At 37.5% G+C, this 13544-nt stretch overlaps 2 protein-coding genes and 1 non-coding gene across 4 annotated transcripts in view; 2 read left to right on the forward strand and 1 right to left on the reverse strand.

Annotated features, from left to right (window-relative positions):
* Window positions 1-1018: 1018 nt before the first annotated feature.
* LOC149997922 (endogenous retrovirus group K member 21 Pro protein-like) lies at window positions 1019-1636 on the forward strand. The gene has a single exon (XM_090257520.1). The coding sequence runs from the start codon at window positions 1019-1021 to the stop codon at window positions 1634-1636; it is 618 nt and encodes a 205-aa protein (XP_090113646.1).
* Window positions 1637-6179: 4543 nt separating this feature from the next.
* On the forward strand, window positions 6180-6303 carry LOC149997923 (small nucleolar RNA SNORA28). The gene has a single exon (XR_016507338.1). It is a non-coding gene; the product is annotated as a small nucleolar RNA SNORA28 (small nucleolar RNA).
* A 2808-nt stretch (window positions 6304-9111) lies between these two features.
* The window catches only part of NSRP1 (nuclear speckle splicing regulatory protein 1), a 28282-nt gene continuing 23849 nt past the window's right edge, over window positions 9112-13544 (reverse strand). For both annotated transcript variants that reach the window (XM_090292498.1, XM_090292499.1), the window contains exons 5-7: window positions 12394-12601; window positions 11804-11912; window positions 9112-10625 (exon numbers count right to left, since the gene is read on the reverse strand). In XM_090292498.1, the coding sequence (XP_090148624.1) occupies window positions 9587-10625; window positions 11804-11912; window positions 12394-12601 (1356 nt within the window). In that variant the 3' untranslated portion in view covers window positions 9112-9586. The remainder of the gene's footprint in view (window positions 10626-11803; window positions 11913-12393; window positions 12602-13544) is intronic.

The following is a 13544-nucleotide window of genomic DNA, read 5'->3' on the forward strand; positions in this document are numbered from 1 at the left end:
GAGCAACTTATGGGTACCGGGGCCTTTTCCGAGGTTACCAATCAAATTCAATTACCTAATCAGACTCTTGCGCAAGTGAAGGATATTTGCCTCTTCGCTTGGCAGCAATTACAAAATCCTGGGGAGGTAGCTAAATCTTTCGTAAAAATCCTCCAAGAGGCTAATGAGCCCTATACTGAATTTCTTGCCAGACTCCAAAATGCTATCAAAAAGGCCACTACTGGTATTGAAGCACAGAATCTTTTACTCTTAACCCTTGCCTATGAAAATGCTAATGAGTATTGTAAAAGGGCGTTGGCTCCTGTGAAACAAAGGGGCAGAATGGTTGAAGATTATATCAGAGCATGTCGAGAAATTGGATCTCAGATTTACAGTATTAATTTATTAGCCTCAGCTATAAAGGCAAACTCTCAAAATTCCAAACTTAGGTGTTATAATTGTGGTAAAATTGGACACGCTAGAAGAGATTGCAGAGAAGGAAAAGGAGAAAGAGGGGGAGGAAAATCCTCCCAGCCTCTGGGACTGTGCCGAAGGTGTTACAAAGGAAGGCACTGGACCAATGAATGCCATTCTAAAAAAGATAAACAGGGCAATCCTTTGCCGCCCCTCCCTTCGGAGGGGTCGGGAAACTGGCAGCAGGGCCCAGCTTGGGGCCCATCAAAAAGTACAAGTCAGTAGGGCCCCGCTCGGGGCCCGTTAAACGTATGAGCCTAATTACTCAGTTTCCTGTCAGCTCGGGGCAAACCCATCAGCTGATGAATCAAAACCTAAATCCAAATTATTAATATCAGAATTATACCACGCCACCGGGTCGAGAGCGGCCTTAGATATACCAGCTCCTGCCGCCTTTTCTTTGTCTCCTGACAAAGGAATCCAGAGAATACCTACAGGTGTTTATGGCCCCCTGCAGGCTGGCAGTGTTGGTTTACTAATAGGAAGAAGCAGCCTGACTAGTAAAGGAATTATAGTACATTTAGGAGTAATTGATGCTGATTTTATGGGAGAAATTGAGGTTATAATGACAGCAGAAAAACCTTTCTCTTTTGAGCAAGGGCAGCGCATTGGCCAATTATTAATTCTTCCGTACATCCCCGGAAAATCTGTGCCTGCTAAGCGCACTGGGGGATTTGGAAGTACTGATAAACAAGTTTTTTGGCACATTCTGATTAATGATCAGAGGCCTCAATTAACTGTACAATTTGAGGATGGAACCTCTATTACTGGATTAGCAGATACCGGAGCTGATGTATCTATTATATCTTTGGAACAGTGGCCTAAACATTGGGACACTAATATTATTAAGGCTACCTTTGTAGGCTTGGGCACCCTTAACAAGATACATCAAAGCACTAAGCCTTATTCTTGCTATGGGCCTGAGGAACAAACTGCAGTTTTACAGCCTTATATGGCCCCAATATCTGTTACCTTATGGGGAAGAGATTTATTACAGCAATGGGGTGCTACGTTATCAATACCCACAATTTCCCCCGTATCAAAGAATGTTATGTTTAATATGGGTTATAATCCAACTCTTTCACAACCTAAGATGCCAGAAATTAATAACAGGACAGGACAGAATCGTAGAGGCCTGGGACATCCTTCCTCTGATGCAAATTTATTTAAAGGCCACTGTTGAGCGCTTTGCCCTTCCTCTGAAATGGTTAACAAATAAACCAGTGTGGGTAGAACAGTGGCCTCTAACAAGTATCAAATTAGAAGCGCTTCATCAATTAGTACAAGAACAGTTAGAACAAGGGCACATTGAAATAAGCACCAGTCCATGGAATTCTCCTGTCTTTGTATTAAAGAAAATATCTGGAAAGTGGAGAATGTTAACTGATTTAAGGAAAATTAATGAGGTAATTCAGCCTATGGGATCTTTACAGTCAGGGCTACCTAACCCTGCATTAATTCCAAAGCATTGGCATATCATTATAATTGATTTAAAGGACTGTTTCTTTACTGTTCCCTTACAGCCAGAGGACTGTGAAAAATTTGCTTTTACTGTACCTTCTCTTAATAATCAAAAGCCTAGTCAAAGATATCAGTGGAAGGTACTTCCTCAAGGAATGTTGAATAGTCCTACAATGTGCCAGCATTTTGTTAACCAACCTCTGGAAGAACTCCGAGGTCAATTTCCAGAGGGAATGTGCCTACATTACATGGATGATATTCTGTTAGCACATCTCTCGGAGGCACAATTATTACAAATGTTTAAATTAACTTCTAGTTTGTGTGCTAAGTATGGCCTTCAAATTGCTCCAGAAAAAATACAAAAAGAGGAGCCGTGGAATTATTTAGGATACCAAGTAACTAAAAGTCATATAATACCTCAGAAGGTTAAAGTTCGTAAAGATTCTCTTCAAACCTTAAATGATTTTCAAAAATTATTAGGAGATATTAATTGGCTCTGACCTTCTTTGGGAATTCCTACATATGCTCTTGAAAATCTTTTTCGCACTCTTGAAGGTGATTCCAATCTAAACAGCCCCAGATCACTAACTAAAGAGGCTGAAAAGGAGCTTGAATTAATTGAACAATATTTCCAAAATACTGGCTGGTTTGGCTCAGTGGATTGAGCGTCGGCCTGCGAGCTAAGTGTCGCTGGTTCGATCTTCCAGTCAGGGCACATCAGAGAAGGAAAACTCTGATTCCAAAAAACCTCCGCTGCCTTGCGGCATACCTCTTCAGGGGAAAGGCTAAGGGAGTAAACCCCGACAGAAAATCCGGAGCCGGAGTCCCTAAGGCGGTTTGACGTTGTAGTCAACACCGGCGACTCCTGCGGCGCACCTGAAGCCAAGCTGTATTGACTCCGTCTTTCCCTTGGATCCTTCAGCTGCGAAGAGAGGGGGGCGTCTGCTGCATGGGCAACAGCAGACCCTCCATATCACCCTGCCCAGGCTCTGTAGCTTCAGCTTCACTGGAGAGGACACTCCAGCGACATCGCAAGATGTCGATTCAACACGGGAGGAGACAGATACCGTGTCACTCCCGAGTCGGACTGCACAACCATTCTCGGCGGTGCAGATAGACTCTTAAGAAGCTACACCATCGTCTCTCGAGACGGACGGCTGCCGACGACTATTCAGTGTTGTTTTGACACTAGGTGTCTCAAAACAACTAACCTTTCAAGAGGAGAGTCTTTTGGGCGAAATGCCGCACAATGTATTTTGATTGGAATTTCAGGTGGTATTTCTCTTATCAACATATCACAAAATCTACATCAAACAGCTGCTCTACCACCAATGCAAGTTTTTGAGGAGTTACCCCATCTTTATGCTAAAACACCTAACTTTCCATAGAGCATTTGCTAACCTTAAAAAAGGTATTTTGAAAGATTATTCTTATTCAAACCCTAGTATTAGAGGTGTATCTTAAGAAAATCTGACATATGAAAAATGTATATTTTAAAAGATAAATGTAGGGACTTCTAAAAAGAATTCGCAGTTATTTCCCCAATGGCATTTAAAATGATTTGATCTACAATTTTTCAGGATACTTTGTGAGCTGGACGTATCAGTGAGGTGCTTCAAGTTCTAGATTATGGTCCATTGAAATATATAAATGGTATTTCTTTTTCCTCATTTTACTTTCTTCTTTCACAATACTTGCAGCTCCATAAATTTCTTCTACTATTCCCCTCTGTCAATAGTGGTAAAATGAAATTTACCAATGTAAATTTTATTTTATACATGAAACATTTTATTTTTAAACTTTAGCAGAATTAAACGTTTTATTTGTATAAAAGTAAAGAATCCCTCTTTTAGTGCACAGAATGCCCCTATATTCATTTATGGAGCAATTTAATCATAAATGTTGCTGGTTAGATTGTGAGACATCAGTAAATGCCTTATGTTGCGAACTCTTACTGTAATACCTCTTAACGTCATGTTAGATTTGTTCAGTATCATTTAAAAAGAAACTTCTGAAAACTTAAGATTAAAATAAAAATCTTAACTATACTGTCAAAATATTAAGGATCCCCCCAAATATCACTGCATGTCATTTGCAAATATTTAGCATCAAAACTACCTAGAATTAGATATCAAATTTCAATAAAGCTAAATAATTATAATTCTTTGCAATTTGTGCAGAGCTTTAACTTATAATGTACTTTCACATATATTATCTCATTTGACTCTCAGAGTTCTGGGTGACATGTGTTATTTCCCTAATTTTCAGATGAGGAGCCTGAGGCTCAGAGGGGATAAGTGACTTGCCCATGTTCACACAGCTGCAAAGTTGCAAAGTTCCAAAACAGGTCTAGGTTTTCTGATTGCTGGCCAAAGATTATTTGCATGTCAATCTTTAAAATGCTCATCTATAGAAGCCCAAATACACAGATCCTAAATTCAAAAAAGAAAATCATAAGGGATATGTTCTCAACAGACAAGGACATGCATTATCCTACCTAACCATAAAAATTAGGAAAATAACTTTAATATATTACTGCCATCTAATCTCAGACCCCATTCAATGTCCTTTTAGCACAAGGATGCATTCCAGAATCATACTTTACTTTTAGTTTCATGTCTCGTTCCCTTCAGTCTGGAAGTTTCCTAGTCTTTCCTAGACTTTCATGAACTTGACATTTTAGATTACAGGCCAGTTATTTTGCTGAATGCCCCTCAATTTGATTTGATGATTGATTCCTCACGATTAGAATCAAGCTGTGTATTTTTGGCAGAAATATCATGGGAATGAGGTGTTCTCACTGCATTGTATCAGGTGGAACACAGTTTGATTTGTCCCTGTACTGGTGATGTTAACCTTAATCACTTGATTAAGATAGTGTCTGCCAGGCTTTTCACTTTATTTTCTTTTTGTAATTACTTAGTATTCTGAAGGCAGGGACTACTCTGAGACTATTGAAATATCCTGTTCCTTATCTTTCATTTTATTTTTTTTACAGATTCTTATTTTATTATTAATTTCAATGCTCAAATTGTCCCATATTTAGCCAGTGAGAGTTCATTAAAGCTGGCTTTTGTGTCCTTTTGACATGTCCCTGTAATTCTTGGGAAGCTTCTTTACCTTCTGAAGAAAGATATTTCAGTAACATTTTATATGATACTTTGTGCCACAGCCACTTCTCCAAGAAGCCCTAATTCCTTTTAATGAAGAATGTATTTAGAAACCAAGATCTAGGTGGTAGGTTATGCTCATTGTTATAGGGGTGTCACTGATACCAAGTCCTCCCACGGGACAGAACTAAAGTGTGTTATGTTTGTGTGTATATACACACACATTTGCACCTACAATTATTCATCTATTGTGCAAATTATGCCCTGGCTCACACAGGCCTGAGTTGCCAGTTTGGTCCCTGATTGAGGCGCGTGTGAGGGGTGGCCGATGAATGTCCACCACCCTCTTCTCTTCTCTCTTAAAAAACAAACACCAAGAAAGCCCCTGCTTATTCCAGTTCAGGGTCTTGGGTGGCTGAAGCCTATCCCAGCAGCTCAGGGCACAAGGGGGGAACCAACCCTGGACAGGATGCTGTCCCACTGCAGGGTACACACACACTCACATCCAGTCACTCAGACTGGGGCAATGCAGACACGCCAACTCACCTAATGTGCACACCTTTGGGGTGTGGGAGGACACTGGAGTACTGAGAGAAGACCCACAGACATGGGAGAACTGCAAACCACAGAGAACATCTCTGGCTGTAAATCAATTTTTTCCCTCATCAATGGTATAACAAAATGACACTGAATGCAACGTTAGTCAAAGACCTGCTGCGCTAGTTCATCTGCCACAGACAGCATATGTAGCTTAGTATTGCTCCAAAACCTCATCAACACTTAGTACTGTAAGTCTCGAAACATTTTTGCTATTCCTGGTGGATGTATAATGGTATTCATTGTGGATTTCACTTGAACAAATTTTCATTCACTACTGAGTCTATTTACTATCCATATGGAAAAAAATCTTAAATTTATTATACCACATACAATAGTTCATTCCAAGCTGCATGGCAGATCTAAATGTAATCCTAGAATAGTGTTGTCCAAAAATTCTGCAAGTAATAGAAATGTTCTATATCTTCATTTTCCTTTATTGTAGCTGCTGGCTACCTGTGGCTATTGAACACTTCAAATGTGTCTAATGTACTGAGAAACTGATAACTTTTAAGTTTAACTTTGTCAAAATTAAAGATTTCTGTTCATTAAAAGGTACCATTACACTCTGTGGCAGATGATCAACACTGTCTGACACAATTTGAGCTTGCTATAGCAACAAAGTTGAACTTACTCCAGTGCTCTGTCTTCTATGAGACAAGTTGTTAGAGACTTACACAGTGTTAAAAGACAAAAAAAAAAAAAAAAGATACCATTAGGAAAGTCAGAGATAAATGACCTCTACCCAGAATATATAAGAAATCAGTACAGGCAAAAGAAACAGACTCTTTAAAAAGGAGTTATCCAAATGCTAATAAATGATACCTGTTAAAGGAACTACAAAATAAAACCATGAGATACCACCCCACCCACCACAATGGCTAAAATTAAGATAACAAAAGATAAGCAATGAACAGGTCTAAGAATGTGAAGCAGCTGAAATCCTCACACATCGAGCACACTTGGGTACATTTTGTAAAACTGACAGTATCTGCTAAAGCTGATGCCTACCCTATGGATCAGCAACTCCATCCATTCTTAGGAGTCACCCAATCAAACAGACGTATGTACATACCAGAAGACAAGCCCGAGAATATTCTTAAAAGCATTATTCATAACCCCAAACAGGAAAAAAACTCCATACCCATCAATAGTAAATGGATAAATACTAAACAATCTAGAAAATAAAATCTATGGTATTAAAAGTCAAGGCGTGAGGGAGTAGGCTGAGGAGAGGTTTGAGGGGAGTTTCTGTGTAAATCTAACTATATACTCATGATACATGCACTTCCTTTATGCATGTTATACTACATTATTTTTAAGATTAAGAATGTTCTGTAACTTTGCACAGACTTATCATATGTGGAACCTTGTTGTATCAGAGCTTTTTCACTATGTTGGCAGGAATCCAATTCAAGCTGACCCAAGAGAAAAAGGAAGAGTATTGGTTTAAGTACCTAAAAACATATATACCCTCCCCTCCACACCCCCACCCTTATTAGGGATTTCTGGACCCAAAGGTAGGAAGGACGATGACCATGTCCAGCTTGAAGCAGATAGAGGAGCACAAGACCTTCTCCCATTATCCTTTATAAGGTTATAAAGGGTCTTAAGTCTGAGAAGGGTGAATCGTTAGTGGAGTCACCCCCCAAAACAAACATATTTTTAAAAAACATATGACCCACTAGAACCAGAGATTCAAAAGCTATCATTAGGTCTTTATCTTTCATTTCTGCTTTCTTTTGTGTGGGCTTTATTGTCAAGCAGCTGGACACACATTCTCCCATGCAACTCTAGACCTACCTCATCTTCACTACTGGCAATGCTAATGGAAAACATCTTTTTAATTCTGACAAATCTCAGAACTGGCCTAGCTTGAATCATATACTTTTCCTGGAGTTGATGCAGCCCCATTTGAATCACTAGACTAAGAGGAGTGAAGGGATACTTTCCCAAGGGAAATTACGGCACTGTTCCCAGAAAACGGGTGAATGAATGCCAGAGGCATAAAAATCTGTATCTGGGGAAGGAGATAGAAGAAACCCTTAATTTGCAGCTTCTCCCTATGTCAAACTTAGTTAATAAAAGTAATAGTTGATCCTTGAACAATGCAGGGGTGAGGGGGTAAGGGGCACCAACCTATCATACAAAACTCTGTGTATAACTTGACCTGCCCAAAATTTTACTAGTAGCCTACTGACTGTAAGCCTTACCAATAACACAAACGGTCAGTTAACACATATTTTGTATGTGGTGCAGTGGATTGAGCACGGGCCTGCGAACTGAAAGGTTGCTGGTTCTACTCCATCAGGGCACATGCCTGGGTTGTGGGTCTGGTCCCTAGTTGGCGGAGTGCAAGAGGCAATTGATTGATGGATGTTTCTCCCTGTTTTTCTCCCTCCCTTCCCTCTCTGAAAATAAATTTTTAAAAATCTTAAAAAAAAAAAACCATTTACAGTATTTATTGAAAAATAGTCTATATACAATGGGACCCATGGAATTCAAACCTGTGCTGTTCAAGGGTTAACTGTATATAGCTTGTCTGAGCTAAAGCATCCAGCTGCTTTGTGAGTCTCTGAACCACTGGGAGAGGGTAATGGACAGCTTCTTATCAGATCCCTTAGATCAACCTCTCCCTCCTAGATTGTATCTTGCGTATTATGGTTAAATTAATCTTTCCAACATATGGCTCTAGTTATAACAACTAGTTATAACAAAGGAACCAAATTCTTTAACAAAGTTGAATATTTTTAGCCTGTTAATGCATGGTCTTCCATGATCTCACCGTTTCATAGTTACATTATACTATACTCCCCCAGTGTGTGCTGAGTCAGTGCTTTTTAAGTGTTTGTCACTGTTACTGATCTATTTTAAAGTATTAGGATGTGATAGTAATGTGTCAATCAAGAGATAAAAGCATTAGCTTTCTTGTTACTCGTCCTTTCTGGTTTTAAAGGTATAATATTATAAATATATTTGTAAGTGCTAAATTTGATCCTTAATGTGATTTTTCCTAAAAGCCAATATTCTTATTAAAATAAGTTTATCCTAAAATAAAAAATGATTAACTCTAAAGTAAGTATGAGAGATAAATAGCACTTTCTTAATGGGAAGACCTGTTAGAGAACTGTTTTCTCCACACCATTCATTCATTTTCCATGAATAAATTATATATAGTATTTAATTGCAAATGGTAAAGTTTCAAAGACTTAGCACAGAGGTTATAATTTTATTTTGATACATAAATGGGAGTTGTAATAAACTGTATTTTTTTTTTAGAGTATGTAAAACAAGACATGTTCATAAACAGGCCACCTGGATCTTTAGCTAACTTCATTCACATTAAACGTCTCCATGTTTTCACATTTAGCTAAAACTGATTTATGTACACAACCAATTTACTAACTTGTGAGGGTCTCAAAATTAATGATTTTTAATGGAAAAAAAATTGTGGCATAAATGATATTAGTTTTAAAATAAGAGCATAAACTAAAAGTACAAACATATCACTATTTTATTTTCATTTAAGCCAAGGATGCTTGAGCTAAAGTTAGGCAAGATGTATAACTATCCATATTTTATACTTTAATACAAATATCAAAACATAAAGTATAACAATATTCTCTATGTTCCAACTCACTTAATTTTATCTCACAGTATTTATAAAACAAACAGCACCTGCAACAAAACCAACATTAGGAAAGTTGTTTAAATTATTTTTTAATGGTTACAGTGGAGCTAATTTTCCTTGTAAAGTACCTACTGGGACTTAGCACTCTTTAGGTTGCTTGATACAACCAAGAATGTGCTACTGATAAGTATTATATATCAATTCAGTCAAACACTCAAGACAGAAGGATTGACCTTTGACTTAATCCTAAACCAAAAATGAATTTTGAAAATATAGTTTACTCCTTCCCTTCTAACACACTCCTTTTTGTGTTCACACAGCATGTTCCACAAAGTCAATCTTCTTCTTTCTCAATATATGTCTTTGCATTAACCCGTGCCATATGCCTGGCCAAGTACCTGTCTCTAGCTGACATTACAGTTTCTTCATTGCTCCGTTTTGCAAACTTGCACAGTGTCTCATGTGGTTTCTCTTGTTCTTTGACGATCTCTTGGCTTTCCTCTGTGATTCTGTGTTTTGCTCCCAGTGATGTTTCAGAACTAGAGAGTTCCTCTGGGTTTCTTTCTTTGTCCTTTTCCATGTTTCTCATTTTATCGGATCCTTCCTGGTCAAGAAACCTATCCTTTACCTTAGATTTCGGGCTGCTTTCATTTCCGTCTTGCTTTCTTTCTGAAGACTGAACACTTACTTCTCGTTTTTCTCTATTTCTGTTTTCGTATCTTTCTTTCTTTGCTTTCATATGTTCTTCCTTTTCTTTACTTTTCTCTTCCTTCTTTCCTCCTTTCTCACTGTGTCGGTCATGATCATTCTGTTGTCTATCTCTTTCTTGTTCTCTTGTGGGATATTTCTCCCTTTTCCATTCCCTGTCATTTCTTTCTCTTTGGTCTCTTCCCCTCAGTTTATCTTCTTGTCCATGCCTCTTCCAATAGGAATCTCTATGACTGGACTCTCTGTGCCTATGGGACTCTTCCTTTTCTTTTCGGTGATCACGGTCAGTGTAATAGTAGTTCTCCTGGTCCCTGGATTGTCTCTCTTGGTGCTTCTCGTCCCTTTTCTCAGGTCCCCTTGACTTGGAACTTTTTACGTGGCCTCTCGTACCATGTTCTCTTTCTTCACTAGATGACCGTGAGTGGGTGTGATTCCTGTGATGCTTGGAGTCATTCTTAGAGGTCTCTACGCGCTTTTCCCTTCTGCAGTTCACTTTACTATTTCCTTCCATTTCATCATCTGCACTGTCATCAAAGTCACTGTCTGCATCTGGGTTTTCCTCTACTTTCACAACAGTTTGGAGATTGCCTTTCTCAGGTGGTATTCTGTTCTCTGAACTTACTTCATCAGAATAACTCCTTGATTTCTCTTCCTTTATCCCACACCTTTAAAAAAATAATATAACAATAAATGCCATATTATCATTCTCAGTAAGCAAATAAAGTGTTCATATAATTTTCCTCAATATTTTAATCAATAAAACAATTATATATGCTTTCAGATTATCAAAATGTAAAAAGGGGCTCATATCTATTTACCTTGTAAACACCTGCAAACTAGCATTTTCCAACCACTCAGAATATTTTCAATATTGGTAGAAGTTAAAAAAAAAAAAAAAAGAGCCCTTCTGTACTGGACCACTAGAATCTTCAGGCAGAGGTTTGTGCAAAGCACAGACAAAGAATAATTGGGGAAAGAAAAACATATTCTGGGTCTTAGTAGCATTTTCATAATGTGACATTTAAGTAGTGGATCTTTGTTAAGATTTTTTCTTTCTATAAAAATTAAGAAGAGTCCTGGTTATAGATGAAGATAAATATTTTCACAGCAAAATGGTGACAAAAGTCTAATTCTAAATATCACTAAATAAACCCTCTTATGATTAAAAAGCCACCAAGCATCTTGATATACTCCTTGGCACCTATCACAGCAAAATGGAAATATATAAGTCCATCCAACTATTACAATCAGCAACAGTAAAATTATTCACATCATCTATATATTCCCAGCTGTTAAGTGTGGTTAATTTTTTTACATTACTCACATATTCATTCTTATCACTTACTAATCACACTAACAGAGGAACAACTATGGTTCCCTAGGAATTGCTAGTACAACTGTCTTGGCTAAAGTATACGCCAATAATTAGGAATTCTATTAGACTCTGAGAAGTCCAACTATTAAGTGACATGGAGTTTCACGGCTGGCCTCACAACTACTCCAGATTAAACTCTAATGGAAACACTAATTTTCTGCTCAAAATCTCAACCTTCAAATATACCTTCTTAAGACTCATAAATCTCATCAATTTTTAATTTTATTTCACTTCATTTTTAAAAATATTTTATTTATTTTTAGAGAGGGGAAGAGAAGGAGAAAGAAAGGGAGAGAAACATCAGTATGTTGTTGCCTAAACGCCCCCACCTGGGAACCTAGCCCACAATCCAGGCATGTGCCCTGACTGGGAATCAAACCAGCAACCCTTTGGTTATCAAGCCGGTACTACATCCACTGAGCCACACCAGCCAGGGCTCTTCTAGGTATTCTGTATGCCATGTCTCACCTAGCTTCACGAAAGCTGCATGTAGGTACTTCCTCTTCACCAACTGCTTGATTTAATAGGTGCCTATAAAATCCACTGAGATCTTTCTGCTTGGTTACGTCCAAATGTGCTAAGAGAGGAAAAGCAAAAGTGAGAATATATTCAAAAGGCAAAAAGGCAGTTTAGTTTACAGATGTAGAATGTATAACATACACTGTGTGTTAACTATTCTTTAGATCAAGAGTTGGCAAACAATAGCCTGTAGGCCAAATTTGGCTGCTGCCTGTCTTTGACAAGTGTCATGGTATTATGCCTTGTAATCAATGTTTTTACACTGGAATCATTTTCCAAGGCAATAACTTGTAATAACTGTAGTTTTAAGCAACAAAACAAGATATAACTGAAAAGTCCAGTAGAAGTACTAGTTACTGAGAATGTAACTAGTAAAAGTCTCCTCTCTTTTATAATACAACATAATACCATATCTTGTATCTTCAATTCCTATACATAAATTATGACCACAACATTATTTCAGTGACAGAGCAAATGGCTAACCACAGGACAGAATTTTGCTGCTTATTTCCTTCTACCATCTCCCTCTTCCACTTCACCTTCGAGTGCAGCAGCCCTCTTTTCTCTTTCCTCCTCTTCGGCTCTCTCTTCCAGTTTTTTCTTATAAGCAGATGTTACAAATGCCTCTTTATCATCAAATTCTCCCTTTTCCATTTCTCGTTCTCTCTGTATTTTCTTTTCCATTCTTTTTTCCTGTTCCTTCTTTCTGATCTCAACAGCTTTTAGTAAGTTGTGAATATACTTGGGCTAGGGGGAAAATAAGTTTATTTAGAAGATAGTCAAAAATAATAATTGTTAATACTCTATTTTTAATCATGAATTAAGACAGAAATGTCTAGTCCAAATAGGTAGGCCTGTCATCTTCTCAAAAATCAATATAAATTTATTAGCAAGATGGAAGCTAAAATTTTTTCCAAAAGAAATGTTAAGTGTAAGGTAAGAAATATTCAACATTTTATTTTATCATTATTTGTTAAAAACTCAAACTAAGTAAGTAATCTTTCCACTGTTTTTCTCACCCTTTATACTGGTATTGTCTTTTTAAAAAAATATTTTATTTATTATTTATCTTTAGAGAGAAGGGAAAGGAGAGAAACATAGATGTGCAAGGGAAGCATCAAAATGTCCATTGGTTGCCTCTTGCACACCCCCACCTGGGGACCTGGCCCACAACCCAGGCATGTGCCCTGTCTGGGAATTGAATTGGCAGGCCGGCACTCAATCCACTGAGCCATACCAGCCAGCCAGGGTTATACTGGTATTGCCTTGGCACTTTTTAAACAAATATGTGAATCAGAGAAGTTCCTACTAGTTTGCACATTAGTTGAAATATGATTACTTAAAATAATAGCTTTAATATAATTTTACACCATCATTTTATTTCTAGATATTGTAAAATGCAAAGATTCTTAAAAATCAGTCTGTGCTTGTGAAAAATTAAGACTGATGGGACATATGAACTTATTTGAATTCCTCCTACCCTTAATTTTTTTCAAACTACAATTCTGATCATGGTGTAGAAAGCAAAAAAAAAAAAAAAAAAAAAAAAAAGAGAGAGGATGACAAAATACAAGTAAACATGAACAAGAGCGAACAAAAATTTCCAAAGAAAGTTTTTTCAAAAAATTATTTGCGAAGGGTTTAAAGCAAAAACCAAAATTTATAAAATTGTTAGATAATTTACTTGTTC

The sequence above is a fragment of the Furipterus horrens genome, unplaced genomic scaffold (genome assembly GCF_987537825.1).
Source record: "Furipterus horrens unplaced genomic scaffold, mFurHor1.1.pri manual_scaffold_11, whole genome shotgun sequence".
In the NCBI taxonomy this organism is placed as follows: domain Eukaryota; kingdom Metazoa; phylum Chordata; class Mammalia; order Chiroptera; family Furipteridae; genus Furipterus; species Furipterus horrens.